The 25,363-nt window shown below is 40.0% G+C and overlaps 1 protein-coding gene across 1 annotated transcript; it reads right to left on the bottom strand.

Annotated features, from left to right (window-relative positions):
• Nucleotides 1–1,268: 1,268 nt before the first annotated feature.
• pdzph1 (PDZ and pleckstrin homology domains 1) lies at nucleotides 1,269–19,302 on the bottom strand. The gene is made up of 14 exons (XM_080871220.1): nucleotides 19,193–19,302; nucleotides 16,664–16,767; nucleotides 13,926–16,160; nucleotides 13,671–13,832; nucleotides 13,140–13,301; nucleotides 10,259–10,360; nucleotides 5,865–5,975; nucleotides 5,574–5,752; nucleotides 5,332–5,489; nucleotides 5,094–5,136; nucleotides 4,741–4,927; nucleotides 1,832–1,967; nucleotides 1,446–1,543; nucleotides 1,269–1,359 (listed from the first exon to the last, which is right to left on the bottom strand). Exons 2-13 carry the CDS (start codon nucleotides 16,722–16,724, stop codon nucleotides 1,477–1,479), a joined length of 3,603 nt encoding a protein of 1,200 aa, XP_080727346.1. The 5' UTR covers nucleotides 16,725–16,767; nucleotides 19,193–19,302; the 3' UTR covers nucleotides 1,269–1,359; nucleotides 1,446–1,476.
• Nucleotides 19,303–25,363: the final 6,061 nt, after the last annotated feature.

Raw genomic sequence — 25,363 nt, 5'->3', positions numbered from 1 at the left:
TCTACTCTATTCTGTTGTTCTACAAAAAAGCCCTACGTAAAGCAGGAATATCTTACTATTTATTATTCAAGAAACTCTATTAGTAGCACATCTCCTAATCCGAGGTTTGGTGGTTCAATCCCTGCATGTCAAAGTGTCCTCGAGGAAGATACTGAATGCAGAAAGAGTTCATAAATTAATTTAATTTGAATCATAACATTTGTAAGAAATGGATGGTAATTAAATGTAAGAAGCAAAATCTCAGGACTTGATTGTAGAATTTATTACAGTGACAGTAATACATTTCTGTCTGTTCTACAGTGGGGGGAAGTATCAAAAGGAAAACTGGTATAAAAACACCATATTAATATAAAAGCATAGAAATGTCAACATGTGATATAAAAAATTTAAAAAAATGAAACCTGCCCAAAGAGTTTTTGGAATTCACAACACAGTATAAATGAAGTACAGAACAAAATGGCTAAAGATTAAAGGGCAATTAGCTAAACTGATGTAATCAATATCTTTTTGTTTTCACTGAGTCTGTTGTTAATTTTAATCTTGTGAATTGTTTTACGAAGCTATCTAAAAACATTTTTTAACTGAAGTACGTGCACACAGAAAACAATAAAATGAGTCACATTTCCTTTAAGAAAATGAAAAATATCAGAAGTAATTTTATTAATATCCAGATATTATTTTGCCTATAAGCCTGATGTCACCGTCCTGCAAAATCCTCAGCATTCTTAAGTAGTTGGTGCTGTCTATAGAGACAGGCATACAGGACGTGTAAAGGATGTTTTCAAAGGAAAAGAACATTGTTGTTTAAAAACAATGAAAAGGTATAAGGTATTTTTAGGTATAAGATTAGTTAGGTAAAATAATACATCACAGGAAATGGAAACAAACATGTAATCCTTTTAATACAGTCTACACAGATGAAGGTGATCGATGTGATATTTGAACCGTTTAGCGATGTACTGACTTTTCCCATGTGACTGTTTTTTAATCATAATAAAATTTATTTATAGAGTATAAATTTTACGCCTCATTTGTTTGCGTATACAACCTTGATCTAAAAAATTAGAATCCATTGCAAAAATCCACAATGAATTATAAAAAATGAACGAGGCTGAAAGTAAGCAGTGTAAAAAAAGAGAAGAAAGAAAAATCAAATAAATAATCTTGTCCCTCACATATGGAAAGTATAGCAGTCTGCAAACAGGAGGCTTAATCAGTGATCCACAAGATTCTGTCAGTATTTACAGACACATGTTCATTCACATTCTGGTCTCTTCTGGTGGTCCATTCATGTAGTGCTGAAGTGCCTGGTGTAAAGGCAGCCACTTCTTTATTGAAGCTTTGATAGCTATAATCCATCTGTAAAGAAAAACAGAAACGTCAACATGACAGCATCTTTCAACTGTTGTTTTTAAAAATATATATATTTAAAAAAGCTTATGTACGAGATAGTTTGATAAATCCTGCAATTGTCGTCTAATTTAAGCAGCACACTGGGATAGAGAGTGGAGAGTCGGAGGGCAGAAGCAGCAGCAGCAGCACACTGAGAAGCAGACACAACAAAAACACACTAGAAAGATGTCTTTGTGTACAAATAGAGTAACAGAATGTCACCACAGTCCCTGGCGTTGTTGGGTCAAATAGAAGACGCTGTTACAAGTCAGTCACTTTTGATACCTAAACCGCACTCATACAAAGCTCTCTTATACTGACACAGGTGTACTAAGTGCAAGATCACAGGGGTTGCTGTTCCTAGTACTAAGAAGACATGCTGGTCAGCCAACAAGCTCACGTACTAAGCCTGTGAATAAAACAAGAGTCAGTTCCTCACCGTTTATTTTCATTTGCGTTTTCAGCACACAGGTAGAAAGTTCTGAACTCATCAGATGGAGGTTTCAGCTCAATGATTGAATTCTTGGCTCCATAAGACTGCTCTCGCACCATGTAACCCTGAAGGTAGATGCCACCTGAAGAAATGATGATAAGATGAATATATGTTCCATTTTTTTCACAAATGTAGTCACAATGGAAGGTCACCAGACCAGATCATTCATTCGCAGCAGCAGGTCATGTATTTGCTTTCCTTTTTCAATCAAAAGAGCAAAACCACCTTTCAGCATTTATTATAAAAATAATTTCATTTAACTGGTAAGTGGTTATGCAGACACTTGAAGTGAGATTTTAAGGGACAAAACACTGTGAGACATTGGCTTACTTGTCCTTACCTAAAAAATAAAAATGGGAATAAACATTAGTGACATTTTACATTGTATTTATGTCATTACATTCATGCTGGTAAGGCATAAAACTAATATGAAACAGAAAGTAAAAAAGCTCCACGGTGGCTGTTACAATAATTTATATAAGACCAAGGTGAAAAAGTATGTTTCTGTACTACAGTTTCTGGCCAATTAGAGAAGAGTGTATACAATAAATTGTTTCTCACCATTGCACACAGACCTGTTTTAGAACATCTGTATCATGTTGAACATGGGTCTAACAAACCCACAGAGATCCATTATTTAATATACAGAATTCCTTTGAGCCTTTATTCGATCCTTATTTTGATTCACCAGTTCATGAAATAGGCTGTCACCAACTTGCCGCTTGCTGTGGATGCACATATATATATATGAGCTGAAAATCAGCCTTGTTGACTGTTGCCAGCTTATCAGAAACAGCCAATGCTGATGATAGCGCTGATGTTTTTTGTTGTGTCACATTAACGTTTCCCCGTCAAGTGTGTTGTTGAGATAAAGAGCATGAACAAAGTTTATGAGAACAGTATTTTTTAGAGTGAATATTTATTTGTTTCCCCAACATAAAAGAGGAATAAAATAGGACAAGAATAACATGACCAAAGAGTTAAAAAATTTCACAGACAGATTTTAAAACACTCCTGTGGCAGTTTATTTACTCCTATAGAAATGTATAGGTTATAAAGTCATGATAACTGACACAAATAAACCTATTAATGAAAATGAGCGTATAGTTTGCTTTTCTAATGAATATACCAAGTTTTGCTATGAGATTGGCTTTGAATTTAAAAACTGGGGCAGTAGAAGTGTCTCTAAAAAACTCGATTGAATTCCTAATACACAGAGGAGCAGATAAGTAATAATAACACCACTCTAAATGTACAGACGAGTACTAGGGCCACATTAAGAAAAAAGAATATTATTGATCATTTTAAGACTAAAGTTACACTTTTGACAAAAGTAATTCTATTTTGAGAAAAGAAGTTGAATTTCTATTTCTATTCCTATAACTATTACCTTTAGTGTACAGAGACGAAAATATTTGCTATTGCATAAAGCTCAGTAAGCTGTTAATTCACCTGTAGTACACTCCCGATCAAAAGTTTAAAATCATATTTTGCAGGGTCTCTCGCAGCGCACCATCACGGCTGAGGTGGGATGCAGTAAGACAGTCATTTGGAATTTCTTAAATGATCCTGAGGGTTATGGAACAAAAAAGTCAAGTGGAACACCGAAAAATATTTCACCAGCAATGAGCCGGAGGATGCAGTTGGCTGTCCGTCAAGACACTGGATGATCCTCGACCGAAATTAAGGCCGTTACTGGTGCCGACGGCAGCCTGATAACCATCAGACGGCATCTGATACTGAAGGGCTTCAAAAATAAAAAACATCTTCAAAGGCCTCGTCTCCTTGAACGCCACAGAACTGACTGTTTGGATTTTGCAAAAGAGCACCAAACATGGGATGTTTCCAACGTTAATGCCGTTGAGAATACCATCACATTTTTGGACCATCCTGCATGTTCCCTTGATCTTAATCCAACTGAGAACCTTTGGGGATGGATGGCAAGAGAAGTTTACAAAAATGGACAACAGTTTCAGACAGTAGATGCCAATGCTTTGTGCAGCCGTCTTCACCACTTGGAGAAATGTTCCCACTCACCTCATGGAAACGCTTGCTTCAAGCATTCCGCAACAAATTTTTGCAGTGATCAACAATAACGGAGCTACTCATTACTGAGTTCATGTCTGGATCTTTGATTTCTGTTTTTTTGGGGGGGGGTTATGGGTTTTTTGAAGGTGTGGTCCTGATCTTTTGATGTAAAACAGCCAGTTTCAGTTTAAGCATTGTTTTCAATAAATTGAATGCTCAGAAAAATGTTTTGTCTCACTCCCATTTCTTCTTGTTGCATGTTGAAGCTTTACTTGGAACCTTGTTAAGATCCAACCAAGGAAAATATGATGTTTTTTGCCATTTTTCAAGTGGTCTGAAACTTTTGATCAACACTGTATAAGTAAGACTAGCTTAAACTCTGGAATCTTGACTTTGAAAATGATATAGTTGATAGTACACCCTTAATTTTTACTGATTGTTAACATCTTATTGCAAACTTCAGTTTTGTTGTTGAGAGCCCAGCACTGGTACTTTCTGGAATTTTCTGCTTGTGACATTTATATGACATCAAATAGTTTTTATAATTACAGTCAATTTTTTTGCAGCCTTTTTTCATCAACATTAAACATTTTAACAGAACTGTCCAAGGCTGTGGGAAGCAGGGGTGCTGAGGGTGCTGCAGCCAACCCCTGTCACCAAAGACAGACATCACAGTACCACCTGCCAAATGCTAAAAAAAAAAAAAAAATCAATAAAACACCAGTTCTGTCATTATTTTTCTCAGAAATATTTTTCCCTTCCTATAATTCTGGAACTGCCACTGCTATGTTCCATGTCAGTGTTTAAAACATGATGTAGAGCTGTACCTTGTGCGTGAGTTGCACGGATGCCACTGTACAAGTAGAGGCACCCATCCTTCAGAATGCAGTAGTGCTGTACCCAGGAATCCTTGCTTTTATCCATTTTATGAAGCAATCCAAGACAGTCTGGATTTTTTACAGCCAGCGGGGGCAGATTAGAGTTGTGTTTAGTGACATCCACCCAAACATGGTTCTAAAACATAAGAGTTATTTGAGATCAGTTTAAGCTTAAACTGGTAGTAAGCCACCACAATCAACAACATGACCTATTTACTCCAATCTGAGGTAAATGTTATATGCAATTAAATGAACATTTTCTGTAACAAGCCCTCTTTGATTTATGAAAATATAGAACTTACTTGTGTAATGGTATGGGTAGATTTCTCCATTGCTTCCAGCCATCTGGAATCCAACAAGACAAATAAGATTTTAAACATGGTTTTTATTTCAATTTCTCTCTTTCGCTTTTTGAAGAAATAAAGAATATAGACTGCAGTTTAAAGAACTGTAATTAGAATTCAGAATACAGAAAAAGAAAATGGTACATAAAAATATTTTAAATATGTTTGGTTTGGAAAGTTATATCTGTCATTCTACCTTTTCATTTCCTGGTTGGAAGTGGCGCAGAAGAAGTAAACTCGAAAACCAGACTGAGGATGACACTTAAACACAAATGGTTTTCCAAGTGAAGTGTCTGGTCCCACCTCAGCCCCTTCCATCTTTATTGCTGAAAGTGCCTGCCTTTTGCCTTCATCCTGTAATGACCATGAAGTAGCGCCAAAAGTACACAAAAATTTCTTTGTGGACTGTTTGATTTTGATGACCTGTATCATGCTTACCCGTTTGTGTCTGTAGTAGTAAAGGCAGCAGTCATGCGTCAGTACAAACCACCTCTTTCTCCATCCTTTAATCAGACCAGACTGAGTACGCTTATGAAGGTAACCACGACAGGCTGGTCTCGGTGCGTTAGGACCACGAGCAATGTCTGAACCAACAGTCAATGTCAGAACATCTGGACCTATAATATCAACAATATCACAGTTACCATCTAATTTACCCTTCTGGCCTCCATATTGGTTCTTTATGAATCCATTCCACAAATGTGCTTTATTGTTTATAGCACAACACACCTTGTCTGGCTAAATCAGCAGCTTCAGAATGAGGAATGCTGGTGACATCAATACCATTGACAGCTAGGACATAGTCTCCTAGCATCAACCCAGCTTCCTCTGCAGCTCCATCTGAAACAGAAATAAATAAATGTTAAACTAACAAGGAAACAACACGATGTAAGTTATCAAAACAAATGACAAGCAGAAAAGCAAACACAGTCCTTACGGTACATAATTGCACAGAAATTTTTTCAAGTATTACACAACCTTTTTGTGGAGTTAGATTTTTGCTCATCTGCCTTCCCATTCTAAATACATAGGGCTGAGCCCATTTGGTTTGGAAAACCAAGATTTTTTTTTCAGCTATCTCCAAGTCAGGTCCTATTTCAACAGTAACATAAAAACTACAGAAGAACATAGTGGAGGCCTAGTCCCCCTTATACTAGAAGCTTATAAAGGGAAGATTAAAAATAAATTGATAGCTAAACTTTATCAGAACCTGCAATCACAGATCAATCAACCAATTATATTAAAATTAAATGGGAGATGGAGGCTAAAGTCAACATATCAGAGGAAAGTTGGTTAAATATATGTGGAACACAGATGAAAACTACTAGTTCGGGTTACTGAAGGGAAAAATGTTATTAGGTTTTTTATAACCCCCAAAATAAAATACAAACAAACTGGTCAACCGAGAGACGCTGCTGGAGAAACTGTGAGGAAAATATGGCAGATCACTTTCATATATTTTGGAAATGCCCAGTAATCCAACCATACTGCAGTGAAATGGTGAAATGGTCGAATCAATTTACTTGGTGACTGGTCTCAAATTAAATTTGGATTTCTGTACTGTGTATCTGGGCGATATCCCATCAGCAGTCTTCTTAAGGGACAAATATTTGATAAATATCCTGTTGGGAGCGGGTAAAAAAGCTCTTACCAGGAAGTGGCTGGAGAAAGAGCACCCAACAAAGAAAGATTGGATAGGAATAATGGAGGAAATATACAGAATGGAAAAACTTACATCTCTTTTGAATCTCAAAAGGGACCAATTTCATAAAAACTGGAGGAAGTGGGAGAGATTTGTTGAAGGTGGAAATGTGGGATGATGGGTGGTGGGTTATATAACCAGAGTTTAGCTAAATATTTTTTAATGCAACCACTGGAAGAAGAAAAGCCAGCTAAGGATGTGGCCACTGCTTTTAGAAGGCATAAAATAGACTGGAAATACCCTTCCGAACATCACCAGGGGTGGACTGTAAAGTGCTACGTAGACTTCAGCAGTAACACAAAACCTGAAGACACCTAAAAAGAGGTGGAGGGGAGCTCCCCCAGACCGGGCAGATATGAGGGTTTCACTGTGCCAAGATGTTGTTGTCAGTGTGTATTATGTTTTTTGTTTTTTTTATGTGGATGAATGTCAAAATTATAAAACTTTCAATAAAAATAAAGTATATAAAAAAACAAGAAGTAAAGTATAAATTTGCAGTTTTTTACTAACTCATGTTTTATACCTAATTCTTGATTCAATTTTATTTATTTAGTGCCAAATCACAACAAGAGTTGCCTTAGGGCACTCTATACTGTGAGGTAAGGACCCTAAAATAATACAGAGAAAACAGAGAAACCCCAACAATCTAATCGCCCTACATGAGCAAGTGCTTTGGTGACAGTGGGAAGATAAAACTCTCTTTTAATAAGGAGAAACCGCCAGCAGAACCAGCCTCAGCAAGGGGCAGCCATCTGCCACGACCATTTGGTGGTGAGGGGAGGAATACAGGACAAAGACAAGTAGTGCAAGAGAGTCAGAGAATAATAATAAATTATGATTAACTGCAGAGTGATGTTTTATATGTGCATTGAAGGACATATCGTGGTCAAAATTGACTCTAAGACTCCTCACAGTGCTACTGGAGGCCAAGGTAATGTCATCAAGAGTAAACATCCAGTTGGATTCAATATTTCTAAGATTTTTAGGGCTAAACTATACACTAGGGTGGCTGTAGCTCAGGTGGCAGAGCAGGTCAGCCACTAACCAGAAGGTCAGTGGTTCGATCCCAGGCTGCCTACTGGCTGCATGCCAAATATCCTTGGGCAAGATATTAACCCCGTGTTACTGGTGGTGGCCAGAGGGCCCGGTGGCGCCAGTGTCCGGCAGCCTTGCCTCTGTCAGTGCGCCCCAGGGCAGCTGTGGCTACAATGTAGCTTGCCGTCACCAGTGTGTGAATGTGTGTGTGAATGGGTGAATGACTGAATGTAGTGTAAAGCGCTTTGGGGTTCTTAGGGACTGAGTAAAGCGCTATACAAATGCAGGCCATTTACTAACCTATAGCTGAATTAAACATAGTCTTAGTGTGTGGTGAGGTCTCTCCATTTACCTGAATGTATTAGATAGATACAGTTCAAACCACTGCAGCGCAGTACCTGTAATTCTTACACCATGCTCTAATTGCAACAATATTGTTGTTGTTGTTATTATTATTTTTATTATTGTTGTTGTTGTTGTATTGTATGGTATGGCCTGTATTTGTATAGCACTTTTCTAGTCCCTAAGGACTCCAAAGCGCTTTACACAATCAGTCACCCACCCATTCACACACACATTCACACACTGGTGATGGCAAGCTACATTGTAGTCACAGCTGCCCTGGGGCGCACTGACAGAGGCGGTTGTGGTCAATTGTATCGACTACTGAACTGAGGACTAGCAGGATAAGCACAAAGATGAGTCCACTGTCAGAGGCCATAAGAAGATTATTTGTAACCTTCACTAAAGCTGTTTCTGAGCTGTGATGAGCTCTGAAACCTGACTGAAACTCTTCAAATAAGCCATTCCTCTGCAGATGATCAGTTAGCTGTTGGGTACTCTTTCAAGAATTCTTGGGACAAAAGGAAGGTTGGAGATTGCCCTATAATTAGCTAAGACCGCTCAGTCAAGTGACGGCTATTTAAGTAATAGTTTTAACTACTGCCAACTTGAAGGTCTGTGGTATGTAGCTAATTAATAGTGATAGGTTGATCACCAAAGTTGTTTTCTTTGGTTGCCTCCCCAATTGGACCAGTAATGACATGTTTAGCAAGTGGTGTCCAAAAATGATGTGGGCTTTATAAATGATTGGGAAATTTTCTACAGAAAACCCAGTCTTGTTAGGAGAGAAAACATCTATCCCACTTTGGATCGAGCAGCTCATGGATGGGTCTCATTTCTAGAGATCTGGCCAATTTTATAAACCCCTCCCCCAAAACGTGACTATCCAGAGTTGGGACCAGGAAGCAGAGTTGCAATCTTACACACCTCTCATCACTGGCTGTGTAGACTTAGAGACTGTGTCAGCTCCCAAACAGACAAACCAAAGATCAGGTAGCTGCTCTGCACTGTTGCCACATGGCATTGAAGAAGATAACAGTGGATTAATTATATCTTTAAACTTAAACCCTCTGGAACACAAACTTGGAGTAATCAGGACCCTACAACACCGGGCAGAAAATGTTCCCTCTAAGCCAGAAGGGGAAAGGGGGTAAAACACACATGTAAAGAAAGCTCTTAAAACATGTGGTTCTCCTAACTGGGCTTTCAACAAATCAGCAAAGATGCACAGAGCAGAAGGTCAGACACAACTAGGGAGAATCAGGACAAGCAGAACAATATTGTCATCTCTTATGTAGCAGGTTTATCAGAGAAACTCAGGAGAGTCTTCTCCAAGCATGACATCCCAGTGTACTTCAGACCCAGCCTCACACTCAGACAAAAACTGATTCATTCCAAGGACAAAACTCCCGTACACAACCTTAACAATGTAGTGTATGCTGTACAGTGCAGCAAGGAATACTCAGACCTCTACATTGAAGAAACCAAACAGCCACTCCATAAATGCATGGCACAACATAGAAGAGCCACCTTGATGGGACAAGACTCAGCTGTCCATCTGGATCTAAAGGACAAAGATCACTCTTTTGAGGATGCCAATGTTCACATTTTGGACAGAGAAGACAGATGGTTTGAATGAGGAGTGAAAGAAGCCATCTATGTCCACTGTAAACGACCTTCTTTGAACAGAGGCGGTGCCTTACAACACCAACTGTCTGCCATCTATAATCCAGTTTCGAGATCCCTTCCCAGACGCCTAAACGCCCACTCACATCCTGGGCCATCTGACCTCAGGAAATCACATGATAGGTTGGGGCTAGATCTCACAATGGATTCACCTGAAACCCTGATTGTGGCCCACACCTGTTTTCACACCTTGGCTCGTGTGATTAGGTAGAGGATAAACAGCAGGTCCACGAAATGTGTAATTACATTTGCATCCTGGTTACTTTTGCAATGCTTAAATTCCAGAAAATAAAAAAAACACGCAAAATAACAACTACAAAGCAGTTGAGTCAGCACTATGATATAGAAATTTACTTACTTGTGTCAACCTCTGTGACCACAATGGGTTTAGAAAACTGTATTCGAAAGCCCCAGGGATATTCTCCTGTCCCTTTGCTGATCTTAACAGTCCTCTCTCGAACTGGAAGATGTTTGAAGATGATGAAAGAGATGTTTAACAAGAGCAGCAAAATGTACATATGCACAGCAGGTAAAAAAGGTATTGAACTCATCACCAATTTTCTAGGTAAATATCCAATGTACACAATCAAACCAAATATGTACATGAATTAATTTATGTGTAATAATGAGAAAATGACACAAAATCGTCATTTTAATAGCACTCTACTTTTTACACAGTCATACTCACTATTTACAATTCACACCCCAACGCATACACCCAACGGGCCACGTTTAACACTGACAAGCAGAGATAGGAGCAGGCAGGTCTTCATGCACCCGTGTTTCCTGCACCTTGTCTGGGGCAGAGGTTGGCTGGTGTTCCAGGGTCAAGCCAACTGCATCCCAGGGTTGCTGTTGGCTCTGGGGATCATCCATTCATCCGCACTTCGAAGGGCAGGGTGGATGTGGATGGTTATCTGTCTTTGTGCAGCTTCATGAGGGGTGGGGGGGGTTCCTCTCCCTGCTGCTATCCACTGGTTGTTGTTGCCCCACCCACAGGATATGGGCATTTGCTGGCTCTGGGGTGCCTGGCTGGGCGATTTGGTGTGATTGCTGACCTGCTGCCTGGTTGGCTTGGACATTTTTGTTGCATTGGGGCTCCACCGATTGCGCCCAGGTCATTTCCTCGGATTGTGCTGGGATGGCCGGCCTCTGCCAGGGTCAGCTGCCTAGTGCCTCTGGTTCTTTAGCACTCCTGCCTTTTAGCTGTGGGCTTCCCTCTTCCTTAAACCGGCGGGGACACACTTTGGCCTCGGATTTTCAACACTCTTGGGGGACTGGGTGGGGTCTTCCCCTGTCTGTCTCTCATCCCCAGGGGACGTTGTTGCAGTCTCTCACCCTCATTATCAAGTACGTTTCATGACAAACACCCATGCACAGGCACTCACATTCTTTCTTTCTCTCTCTGTTTCACACAGACACTCACACACACGCAAAATTGTATGTTCCTCTTGGCAAAGCAAATGTGTTTGGCACCACAAAGCATTTAGATCATGAATCTGGTTGCTAAAACTTCCAGACAGGACAGGTTACTAAAAAGAAAGAAATATATTTACTTAGAGGATTGTTAGTTTGTTCAATACTTATTTCACCCGCTGTATGTACACTACCGGTCAAACGTTTTAGAGCACCCCGATTTTTAGAAGATTATGCAGTTTAATGCCTCATTGCACTCTGAAATGAAAGCATATTACAAATAAGCAATGCAAAGCACAGAAATCGTGGAATCAATTTATAGAGCAAAATGTATTCTAAACGTTTGACTCATCAAAGTAGCCACAGATATAACAGCTGAACATGCCCGTGGCATTCTTTCTACAATAGCAATCAAATATTCTTCAAAACGTTTTTCCCATATCTGTTGCAGAAGTTCCCATAAATGTGTGGCACTTGTAGGTTGCTTTGTTTTCGCTCTTCTGTCCAGTTCATCCCAAACTAGCTTGATGGATAGTAAGTCTGGAGACTGTGCTGGTCACTCCATGTTTTCAAGCTTACCATCTTGTTCTTTTTTCCTGAGGTAATCGATTTTCTTGCTATAGGATGAGCTCTTGACCAACTAGGCACATATCAGACGGTACTGCATGGTGCTGCAGAATGCTGTGGTAGCCGTTTCTGTTCAGGGTGCCTCTCACTCTGTACAAGTCACCACCCCCTGATCCAGCAAAACAGCCCCAGGCTATCACACTTCCTCCTCCACGTTTGACAGTTGATGCCACACACTGTGGAACCATCCTTTTGCTTACTTGACAGCATCCAAAGATTCCTTGTGATGAACCAAAGATTTCAAATTTTGATTCATCAGTCCATTTTCCAGTCTTCTGTAGTCCAGTGGCAGCGTTTCATGGCCCAGGCAAGCCTCTTTGTTTTATTCTGACGTCTTAGCGAGGGCTTTCTTTCTGCAGCTTGTCCTGTCAAACCTACAGCTTGAAGGTTTTCTTCACAGTTGAAACTGAGAATTGCTTACTACAGTTGCTATTAAGCTGTGCTTGAAGCTGTTGTCCTGTATGCCGCAAGCTGTTAACTCTCAGAAACTTGTTCTCTGATTCAGTTGTGGCTTTGCATCTGCCAGACCTCTTCCTGTCAGAGTTTGCCCCAGTTTATGAGTGCCACTGTACTCACTGACACCTTGACTTTCTTTGCAATTTATCTGTAGGAAGACGTACATTTTTAAGTGTTATGCTGGTGTGGCTCTCTTCCATTGTCCATTTTGTTTTTTGCACTGTTTTTTTTTTTTTAGCAACACACTACTTTCTGCAGTACAGTGCTGTTCAACTGATGGTTAGGGTACGGTACCACAGTGTGTTCCTACACTGCTGTTATGCAGACAGAGGGGGTTGTAAGTAATCCAGAAAAGTTGGAACACCTGTAGGAATTAGTTGCACTAGCTTTCAAGGCTTGATCAACCTCCATTGCTGCCGAACAGCTGCACTTTTTTCAGTTTTGGGTAACCTTACCTTTTTTTTTTAACCTCTGGCAGTTCACCACGTACCTTTGTACCATTTCAAGCTATTCATTGGAGTAGAACTACTTGAACTGCAATAAATAACTGGAAAAATTGGGGTGTTCTAAAACGTTTGACTGGTAGTGCTAAGTTAAATTCACAGTAATATCTCTGCAGTACTCAAGAGTTTCTCAGTAATTCTCAGTAACAACTAGGATTCAGTACTAAATGACCTGTTACTGTCATTAAATTAAATAAAGTTAACTTTTTTTGTAAAAACACAAAAGCTACAGCTTACTTGAGACGGCACGAGTTCTGGTGGTTAGGCTGGTATGAATTCCCCCAGAGCCTACATTATCTCCTTGAAAAATCCATGCTGATGAGTGGAATGTTTCTGTATAAAAGCCCCTGTCTTCATTTTCTTGAAATGCTATGTCCATAGAAGGCGTGTCCTCTGATACTAGCAAAACAAAGAAAGACACAAATCAAACAAACGAACACTAAACAGCACAATTCATTACATATAGATGCATTTCTATATCTGCAGTTGTCAAATCAGCAAAGAAGTGTAAGGAGCTTGGAAAGAAAGCGACTTAAGTTTTGAATACCTGTCCACCTGGTTGTATAAAACTGAAGAAACTTCGCAGATGAGATGTGAAACATCTTCACAAAACTTAAAGAAGTCCAGTCACTTTTTATGGATAATAAACAGATAATACAGCATTCTGCTTGCACCACTTACAGGACTGGCAGATCAAATTTAATCACTAAACTTACTCTTTATGACATTTTTTCCCTGACATTTGTTCAAGCTTTCCATCAAAGTCACCTGATTCCTCTGTGATGTCACTGGTGATTGAGCTTCCTCCAACAGAGCTCCACTGCTTGCTCTCTTTGAAGAGCTTTCGCCTTTTAGCCAAGTGTTCAGAGCCACTTGTTTCCGAATCTTTATGAACCACAGGCTTCAGATGCTCCTTGATCTCTAAAGAAGCTGGGAATGGTCATGAAGAATCACAAATAGGTGAGTTTTACATAACTAATTGGCTGAAACGAATTTAAATGAATATGAATGGAAATAACTTACATTTAGATACAAACTGTTTTTCAGTCCTGTTAGTTTTACTAAGCGTCTCTTTTGCAAGGACCTCTGTGTCTTTAAAATCTTTTGCTGGACCTGATGATATGCTTGCAGGTTGTCTTGAATTTTCTGTGTCGATTTCCAGATAATCTGTCCTCTCATTTATCAGTGGGAGAATAGGGTCGGTATCTTCCATGTTTTCACTAGTTGGTTTAGGTTTAATGTCCTCTGTAACCTCATTTAAGTTTAATGATTCTACATCTAAGTCCTGCAAGAGGGACATGCATGGGTCGTCCACAGCATTTCTAAAATCCCTCTTTAGACAACTATCCAGGGATAATTGTGAGTCCCTCTGCAAGAGACTTGGCTCAAATGCACCATCTGTTATTGTCTGAACTGAGAACTTGCTATATCCGGGTAAAAAAGAGACTGAATCCTTCTGGTTTGCATTTTTAACCTCATTGTTTGCAGGTAGTATTTCTGGGTGACTCTGTAGCATATGTTCCTCTGAGCCACTGCAGGATGGAGGGATGACTTGTATAGAAAAAGCTCTTCGAGTTAGCTCTTCTGTAAGGGGCTCTGGACTGTGATATTCTCCTTCTCCAAATTCCTGGTCAAATCCACTGTCTGCTACTTCACATTGATCAACAGTATATTCACAATCATCAGTGTCTAGACTTTCCATATCCTTATAAATGCTCAAGTTAGTATCATGTTGACTGTTGAAGTCATGTCTTTCACAGTGTTCAGTGTTCATGATGATTTCAGGATTAATCTCAGAACCAGTCACATAGAATGGACTGAGCAATGGCTGTGCTCTGGCATGGCTGTCTAGAATTTCCGGAACTTGTTTTAAACTCCCTTTGGTTTGTGAAAATGTATCATTTTCTAATCCAAATGCAGATAACCTGTCATCGCCCTTTTCAGTCCTTTCTAGCTTCTCTGTCTGGAGGGGAAGTGAGCACATGACCAAAGAGGAAAAAGATTCTCTGTAAGGTAGCTGGAGATCTTCCTGCATCAGTCCTAGACCCTGTGACATCCCAGGAAATGTTTGACGTCTTTTCTTGGGTAATGAACATACTTTGTGTTCGACGGTGGCAATACTATTATTTCTAATCCAGGATTTTCTTTTCTGACTATTGATGAAGTCTTTCATGAAGCTAGACCTGTTGGTAGACATCAAGGGTCTCATGAACACTGGGTCATAATTGTCAGATTGTGATAACTCATCAAAAGAAGGTGGCAGACCCCCTCTTTCTTCTTCTTGTGCACAAAATAGACATTGAAGTTCCTCAGTGGAGGTCAAGTCTCCTCGTTTATCAACAGCTGGACTAGAAGTGTTGATTCTACAAGAAGCTAAGTCTTGTGTCAGACCTTCTAAACTATTGTTTTTAATATCTGCAAACTCTTGGGGTGGGGGGATGTGCCAGAACCCATCACCAGAACTGAGACTTGTATGGAAACTTTGCCTCTTTCCTTGAGGTTTAATATTTAACAGCAGCGGTGGGCTTGATAGATGATCTGCCAGTTTAAAGTCTCCCGATCCTTGTTGTTTGTCATCACTACAGCATTGACTGCAGTCTGGATTGTCCCATATATTTGCAGATCTGGCACATTTTGAATCACAATAAGGCTCAGTTTGTTTACTTGTGGTTCCAGTGTGATCTTTGTCATTATTGTTGTGATTTTTTTCCTCATCAGTGACATTATCCAATGGTTGTTCAGAAGACTCATTGTCTGGCATCCATGTCTCCTCAAATTTGCTCTTAAAAACCTCAGTACTGGACCAGCTTTTATTCATGAAAACAAGTGTGGTCTTGTTGCCAGATGTATTAAGCTGAAGTTTTAAATGTGATCCAGTGCAGTTAATATTCAGGATGTTAGTAACTGGAATTGGTGAGTGGATTTGATTTTCAGATAAGGGTTCTTGTGACTGCTGAAACATAATATTTGGTGATGAATCTCCTGTTACAGAAACTGAGGTTACTATTTTCACTCCGTTCTTCTCGTCCTTTGTTGTTTTGGTATAAATACTCTTTTGGTGTGCAAATGAATTCAAGTGATAATCTTGCTTAAATCTTTTCTCCTTGGGTTCAGGATTGTTGTATTTTTCCTCATCTTCAGATCTTGACAGTACATTTTCCTTTCGAAAAGAGTCTGTTTCTCCCTTTTCAACAATGTCATCTTTGGTGCAGACAGTGCTTTTGTTCTGCTTTTTAAAGATGTATGGTGAGATACTCTCTGAAAGAAAACGCAAAATAGTGAAATAATTATATTAGAGGATGTTTGACAGTACAAGTATTATAGTGCTTACTCATAGTTTGTTCTGGTTTCTTTCTAATATTGTAGGCCCTTTACTGTAACAATATAAAGCTCAAATGCTGTTGTGAGTTAGTGCTACATAAATAAAATGATATAACACAATTTTCCCAACACTACAAAATTACTTTGGAACTGGTGAATTTCATTCTGGGGTTGCTTGATTGTTGGATACCTCATGCATTGAGGTTTAAGTACTGATCAATACTTTTGCTTGTTTATTTTAGCTTTTTCTCCATAAAGTTAAAAGCCCATTAGGATTCAACATTATACTAGTTATGCCATAAAACCCACTATTATGAAGCTGCTATTAGTCCTCTACCGGTCTCAAGAAGTACTTGCACGTTGTATGCACGTGTGGAGAAAAATGTGAATCAGCTAAGCACAAGATTAACCTCACTGCGTCCTCCCAAGCTCCAACTCACGTTTGTTGCTGCTGGAGCTCTTCCTCCTCTTGCTATTTCTCCTTCTCCCCCTCTTGCTCATTCTGAAATCCACCACAGTCTCACATCCGCTGGGAAACAAAACACTGAACGAAGACAAACAAGTGTTGTATTTTTTATGGGTATATGTACACATTTTGGCTCAATACATTTTCAGATTCCAGACTAAGCAGATCATATGTCAGTTTGCTCTGACTGTTTTAATGAATGTTTTGCTTGGCATTTTTTACACTGACATGAAAGCAATTATTAAAGAAACAGAAAATGTAAATCATTAAGATGCTTAATTCTCAGTATTTATCACCATTTTTTTAAAAAAAATACAAACACTAGTAATTATTGAAATGTCTAATTACTGTTGAACAAACTGATACAAAAGGAAAAATTATAACCTGGCAATATCCAGTTATGTACAGAAAGTTTATGCACTGGTATATAATCCTGTGCAACTCAGTTAACATGTGCATCAAACAGTTTCCTGCTTAAGAAGCAAAAAACAAACAAACAAAAAAACCTCCTTTTGTCTGAATGAGCACCATCTATAAACAGATAAAACATCAAAGTGTGTTAACAAGTTAGAGCTGACACCTGGTTTTGTTTAGTTTTTTTGTTTTTTGTTTTGTTTTTCTGAGAAAGACAAGAGATGATTTTCAATAAACGACAATAATGTCAGTAAAGTCAGACATGTGACTTATTCAAATGTGAAAATTAGAGCTGTTAGTAGGGGTGCAACGATATTCGTATCGATATTGAACCGTTCGATACAGTGCTTTCGGTTCGGTACGCGTATGTATCGAACAATACAACATTTGTAATTTATTTTATCAACTTTCCTTCTGACGATGCTGTCTGTGTGGAGCGCTCAGTGAATCTGCGTTCGACTACTCCGCCTAGGCTGCACTGTCGAGCGCAGATCCACTGAGCGCTCAACACAGACAGCATCGTCAGAAGGAAGAGCGCAGGGCACCTCCCCCACCCTCATTCAGATCTGGCGTTTGGAACTATTTTGGTTTTCATGTGACGTATGACCCTGAAGGTAAGCGCGTCATGGACTAAAGTAAAACAGTATGTTGGATGTGCCACGCAATGCTCAATTACATGGGTGGGAACTAGTGTGTTAGCGCAGTTAGCTCGTTAACGTGTTGGCCGTCTAGCCCCATGCACGGGGCGATCGGCGGTAGCTCGTTAACGGAGATTTGCCGTGTTGTGGTGTTAAGGTCATTTCAACGAGATTAACCTGAAAGCACTAGTGGGAACACAACGAATATGACTGCACATTTACGCCGACATCATCCTAGTGCAAAGACAAAAACAACAAGCATGCTACTAACTTTAGCCGAGTCATTTAGACAGCTGTTAGCACATGATTCTCCTTATGCTGCTGAGAATATAGCCCAGAAGAAGCGGATAGTATAGCTTTTATTTTGGAAAGAGCCATTTCTCTGTAATAAACTCTCTTTTCCAAAGATGAGTGATTCCTCAATCAGATACAGGGCTTGCAATATCGCTAGCCTGACGTCCTGGGGCTAGCGATTTTTTCAGTCGGGCTACCAAAATCTATCTCTTCCCTGCCCGTCGGGCTATTGTAAGAAGGAAAAATATATGTCAATGCTTTTGCATTCTTTCAGAAATGTAGCTGGGTAATTATGTCATTGGCATCGGTGAGCCACTGTCAATATGTGACATATTGAAATCGCGTTTGAATTTGCGCTTGTTTTTTTGCTTTCACTTTGCAATCGTGCGAACTGTGTATAGAGAGCGACAGCACTGATCTGTGAGTGATGATAATTTGTGCACCAATTCCTCTGACATCGTCTTATTAATCGTTAGCTTACTATGCAAACATGACAAGTGAAATCTCCCGCAGCTTAAACATGTGAGAGGTTGATCGCGCAGAGAATCGCTGAGCTTATGTGAGTCCGTGTGTAAAAGCAGCAGGATTTATATTTGACTACGATGACCTGGATGACTGAGAACCTTCACAGACAGATATATATTTTAGTTCTGCTGAGCCAAATAAGACAGGTCAGGGTGAAGAAGTGACAGCCAAAGAAAAGCTTACCACAAAACGGAGAAGTTATGACAAATCAGACTATAAGGCAAAAAGAAAGTGCAGCTTTATGGTTTCATGGACAAAAGAATTTCTGTGGCTGCAATATGACGAGCTAAATAACCAGGGCTGCACATAAGTGGTCCGCAGGTGCGCATTCGCTGTCAAAATAAAAAACACGCACAAGGGTTAGGGTTAAATTTAAAAACTGTACTTTTGAGTTAAAATATATATTTATAATTTTAATAAATGACAAATTAAAAAGGCATGAACATTTTTTTTGTATCGAAAAAATATCGAACCGTGACACCAAAGTATTGAACCGAACCGAACCGTGAATTTTGTGTATCGTTGCACCCCTAGCTGTTAGGTTACTGTGTTTAATGTTAGAAAGCTTTGCTCTATAGGGATCATGTTGACCAAGTAAACTTATTTTAAAAATAGAAAAACATCTGACTTACCTATTGATGTGATATCCTGATGACTGCTATCAAACCTTTATGTAGCAGACATGAAAAGATAGACAGACTGCCGGCGAACAGCTGCTTCTTTTCCACTGTCTACATTGCCTGTGTCTCTCAGACTGTTCCAGTTCTTATTGTTTCTATTCTTGATACTAAGCAGCTTATTACGCTTAATCTTGTCAGCCACTGATGATGCAGTACTAAGCCTGCTTATTCAGCTATACTTTTTCACTGGTCAATTGAAAGCAGAAAGCACATGATGCACATTTTTTCCTACATGTTTAAAAAGCATTCACCCCTATCTCTCTATGTCCTTTTTTCACAATACCAACTGTGAATAACTACCTCCCTTTTGCTCAACGATTCCTGCAATTATTTACTTTTTTTAAATGTTTATATTACACTTTGCAGAGCCAAAGCAAAGTGTTGAGTTTCACTAAAAAGACTATTGCCTTTTTGATGAAGGTGCTAAAGTATGGATGCCTCTAAAGAGAAATAGGATCATAACAGAACAGTTATATTAGCAGGACATTAGTTGTAATTAAAAGAATTTTAAATTCAATTCTGAATTTCAACAAAGGTCAACAAGAATGGTGACAATAGACCTTAGTTGCTGCATTCTAAACAAACTGAAGATAAGCTACAGATTTTAGATCAGTTGGAGAGAAATTCAATTCAATTCAATTCAATTTTATTTATATAGCGTCAAATCACAACAAAAGTCGCCTCAAGGCGCTTCATAGGTACAGAGAAAAACACAACAATCATATGACCCCCTATGAGCAAGCACTTTGGCGACAGTGGGAAGGAAAAACTCCCTTTTAACAGGAAGAAACCAGGCTCAGGAAGGGGCGGGGCCATCTGCTGTGACCGGTTGGGGTGAGAGAAGGAAGACAGGATAAAAGACATGCTGAGGAAGAGAGACAGAGGTTAATAACAGATATGATTCAATGCAGGATGAGAAAGGAACCAGGTCAGAGCAGTTTCCACTTCGGGTAAGGAGACCAGACAATACAAGCATGCAACCTTTGCTTTTTACTTTAGAAGAAGAAAGTGTGTACATTATTGTACTTTATTGAGCCCCGTGGGGAAATTGCTCTCTGCATTTAACCCATTCACTCAGTGAAGCAGTGGGCAGCCATTGGGCGCCCGGGGAGCAGTGTGTAGGGACGGTACCTTGCTCAGGGGTACCTCAGGGTAGCTGTTAAGGGGAATCGAACCCCCGACCTTCCGATCATGGGGCAACCACTCTACCTACTGAGCTATCCCTGCCATAAAACATTCCAAAAGGTAAATCTGGCTTCCTTACACAGACATGGAATTAATGGGGTTAGGTTAATTGGTTATTCTAAGTGTCCAAAGGTGTGAATGTGAGTGTGAATAATTGGCATACAAAAGGAGTCACTATGTTTGTTTCCTACTGTTACCAGTTTGCTCAAGTTGGCAAAAAACAAAGGAGAGTCCACACACACACTTTTTCCAGTTTATTTAATTGAACAGGCAATAAATTGTTAAAGTGTTAGGTATCAGTAGTGCATGGACGAGGGTAAGTACATGCAAGGTGTTGAATAAGGATGCAAGAACCAAAAGATAGCCTAACAAACCAGCACAATGGTGGAGCGGTAGATGGCGCCCAGAGAGAGCGAATAAACCAAAAGCAGGCTTTTTGCCCTTGGCCACTTCTGATGACCCACACAAGCTGTCAGGTTTATATTGTTGATTGTCATTATGCTTAGAAATATTTACTCATATATGTATATATATATATATATATATATATGTATATATATATATATATATATATATATATTAGGGGTGCAACGATATTCGTATCGATATTGAACCGTTCGATACAGTGCTTTCGGTTCGGTACGCATATGTATCGAACAATACATCAGATCATCAGAAACTTTATTGTCATTGTCATGAGAACAACGAAATTAAGAATGGTCCCCGATCATTGCATCGGGGACCATTCTTACAAAATTTTTAATTTATTTTATCAACTTTCCTTCTGACGATGCTGTCTGTGTTGAGCGCTCAGTGAATCTGCGTTCGACTACTCCGCCTAGGCTCGACAGTGCAGCCTAGGCGGAGTAGTCAAACGCAGATTCACTGAGCGCTCAACACAGACAGCATCATCAGAAGGAAGAGCGCAGGGCAAGCTAGCGAGACAGAAGTTAAGCTCTCCTTACAACATGGACCTCCCGCACCCTCATTCAGATCTGGCGTTTGGAACTATTTTGGTTTTCATGTGACGTATGACCCTGAAGGTAAGCGAGTCATGCACTAAAGTAAAACAGTATGTTGGATGTGCCATGCAATGCTCAATTACATGGGTGGGAGCTAGTGTGTTAGCGCAGTTAGCTCGTTAACGTGTTGGCCGTCTAGCCCCATGCACGGGGCGATCGGCGGTAGCTCGTTAACGGAGATTTGCCGTGTTGTGGCGTTAAGGTAATTTCAACGAGATTAACGCTGACAGCACTAGTGGGAACACAACGAATATGACTGCACATTTACGCCGACATCATCCTAGTGCAAAGACAAGTGGAAGCAGAAAAAAAACAAGCAAGCATGCTACTAACTTTAGCCGAGTCATTTAGACAGCTGTTAGCACATGATTCTCCTTATATGTTTAATATGCTGCTGAGAATATAGCCCAGAAGAAGCGGATAGTATAGCTTTTATTTTGGAAAGAGCCATTTCTCTGTAATAAACTCTCTTTTTCCAAAGATGAGTGATTCCTCAATCAGATACAGGGCTCGCAATATCGCTAGCCCGACGTCCCGGGGCTAGCGATCTTTTCAGTCGGGCTACCAAAATCTATCTCTGCCCTGCCCGTCGGGCTATTGTAGGAAGGAAAAATATATGTCAATGCTTTTGCATTCTTTCAGAAATGTAGCTGGGTAATTATGTCATTGGCATCGGTGAGCCACTGTCAATATGTGACATATTGAAATCGCGTTTGAATTTGCGCTTGTTTTTTTGCTTTCACTTTGCAATGACAGCACTGATCTGTGAGTGATGATAATTTGTGCACCAATTCCTCTGACATAGTCTTATTAATTGTTAGCTTACTATGCAAACATGACAAGTGAAATCTCCCGCAGCAAGCTTAAACATGTGAGAGGTTGATCGCGCAGAGAATCGCTGAGCTTATGTGAGTGCGTGTGTAAAAGCAGCAGGATTTATATTTGACTACGATGACCTTCACAGACAGATATATATTTTAGTTCTGCTGAGCCAAATAAGACAGGTCAGGGTGAAGAAGTGACAGCCAAAGAAAAGCTTACCACAAAACTGAGAAGTTATGACAAATCAGACTATAAGGCAAAAAGAAAGTGCAGCTTTATGGTTTCATGGACAAAAGAATTTCTGTGGCTGCAATATGACGAGCTAAATAACCAGGGCTGCACATAAGTGGTCCGCAGGTGCGCATTCGCTGTCAAAATAAAAAACACGCACAAGGGTTAGGGTTAAATTTAAAAACTGTACTTTTGAGTTAAAATATATATTTATAATTTTAATAAATGACAAATTAAAAAGGCATGAACATTTTTTTTGTATCGAAAAAATATCAAACCGTGACACCAAAGTATCGAACCGAACCGAACCGTGAATTTTGTGTATCGTTGCACCCCTAATATATATATATATATATATATATATATATATATATATATATATACATACATATATGGTGTCCAGGTTGAGGGGCTATTAAATAGCCCCTCGGCAGTCCGATTGAAGTTGACTGCCTCACTACAAATCTATCTGACTTTCCATGTTTCACAGCTTAAGCCAGTGGTCTCAAGTCCCGCCATTACCTCTGGCCTCTGCCATTTCACATATTCCTGAATATTTATTTCAGCACGATCTCCTTTTAACTCAGTCCATAGAAACTTTTTCTCGTCATGACTCTGTCCTTGTCAATCACAATATACTCAATATAACTTCTTTTTAAATCATGCATGTTAAAGTCAGTTAACACTGATGGTTAGCGTGATGGATGCCAGCAAGCCTCCCCTGATACTGTTCCTTGAACCCACTGCTCCACCCTTCCCTTGCAGCTACAAGCCACACTGCAGGATGACTAAGGATGACTTTGCTTAGTCATCCAGACCAAACACTGAAGGCTTTTCTCCCCCACACAAGATCTGGGCTGTGTGCCATGTGTGCATTCTCCTTTGGTACAAAAAAATCCCAGCAAAGAAGAACACACACACACACACACACACACACCCTAAATCACAGTAAAATGTCAGGAGATCAAAACTCCAGTATAACATTTTATTACAAAGGTAAAATGTCTTGATGCATGCTGAATCATCCAGGTAAGTGAATCCCAAAAGGTTGATACTGTTCATCTGGACGTAGCATTTTCAGTGGTAAAAACGTTTTGTCACTCATCCAAGTGACTTATTCTGTCTCAGCTGACTGCAGGTTTCCCCAATCTTATAAACAGTATATTTGCATAATGACTGAAACCAGCCCATGGAATGAACAATGGGCTGTGAGGTCAGTTCCAGGGACCCAGGGTCCATGAGCAGTGTGGACTCATATTATATTACATGTGTTTTTGCTGCACTGTGCTGCTGTTCATGTGTTCCCATGTTTGTAAGGCTGACAGGCTGGGTGACAGGCACCTTCAGGCCTGGTGGGTGTGGCCCTGCCAGGTGGCTGGCCAAACCTGAAGTTCATGCCACGCACCTGCAGCTGCTCAGCCTCGTTGGGGGAGAAACTCGTTGTGTGAAACTCCATGTGAGTTTTCCTAGTGAGCCAAGTTTAGTGAGTGTATGCCTGCTGTAGTTGAGTGTCCTGACAGCTGCCTATGTTATCCCCTCACCCCCCAGGAGGCAGCGAGCACGGGGTGTGCGGACACAGAAGTGGAGAACATGAAGCACTGACTTCGGGAGCAGAACACACGACACGGGAGTGCATGGGGATTTATTGTGTAATATTTACAGCACTGTAAATAAACGCACTGCTTTCATCACAAGAGTTCTGCATTTGGGTCCTTCTTCCCCACACCCCCATGGCCTGCCACCGCAGACTATGACACAGCCAATGATCAATGACCACTGATCAATGGCCATGAGTACTGTTCACAGAAAATTGGGGAATGGCTGCAATCACAGCATTGTAAGATGGTGAAAGATGAACGCCTCCTCAATTCAGAGATGGTCTTTCCCTTTTCACATAAATGGCCTCCTTGACTCCGCGCTCAAACCAGCGTTCCTCCCTGTCCAGGATGTGTACATCCTCAACATTGAAAGAGTGTCCAATGGCCTGTAGGTGTAAATAGACTGTGGAGTCCTGGCCGGACAAGTTAGCTCTTCTGTGTTGTGCCATCCACTTCTTCAGAGGTTGTTTGGTGTCCCTGGTGCATATATCATGGCAATCATCCTGGCACTGGAGGTGTGGTCCTAAACTTTTGATCAGCTGTAAAACAGCCTGTTTTCAATAAATTGCAAGCTCAATAAAATGTTTTGTCTCACTCCCATTTCTTCTTGTTGCATGCTGAAGCTCTACTTGGAACCTTGTTAAGACCCAACCATGAAAGATATAAAAAAAAAAAATTTGCCACTTTATTAAATGATCTTAAGCTTTTAATCGGGACTGTACTTTTGTGTGCATAAACTCATCAGCTAACACATCTGCTTTTTCAGCTTCTATCTCAAGCCTATGGATCTGCAGCCAGAGATCACAATCTGCTTCACACAGCTTATCCTTCTCCTGTGTCTCCTACTGTAAACAAACTTCAAGTTTTGCATCACTGCTAGGTCCATGGGATTCTTGAAAGAAAAGCTTAAAGCGAGGCAGGGTTGCTGGAGCTGCATTGGGCTTGATTTGGGCACCTGGAGGTGTAGCAAGTACAGCATGGTGCTCAGTTCTATCAAGTGAAACAAGATAAGCACTGCTTCCAGGAGGAGCTGAAGCTTCCTGAAAGGAGACATCAATCACAGTCACAGTAGGGTCAATAAAGACATCTAACTCGATTAGTCTTTCCAGCAACACCTGCTTACTATGTTTTTTGTTTGTTTTTTTACACCATATTTTGGTATTTAAAGTTTGTAGTGATCACAAATACTTGGTCCCAACCTATCAGAAGATTGTGTTGTCTATATAATGCCTTCTTTATTTTATCTATTGACAAAAAAAACAAAA

The sequence above is a fragment of the Rhamphochromis sp. 'chilingali' genome (genome assembly GCF_963969265.1).
Source record: "Rhamphochromis sp. 'chilingali' genome assembly, chromosome: 2".
Taxonomy (NCBI): Eukaryota; Metazoa; Chordata; class Actinopteri; order Cichliformes; family Cichlidae; genus Rhamphochromis; species Rhamphochromis sp. 'chilingali'.
This window is presented reverse-complemented; position numbering and strand designations above follow the sequence as displayed.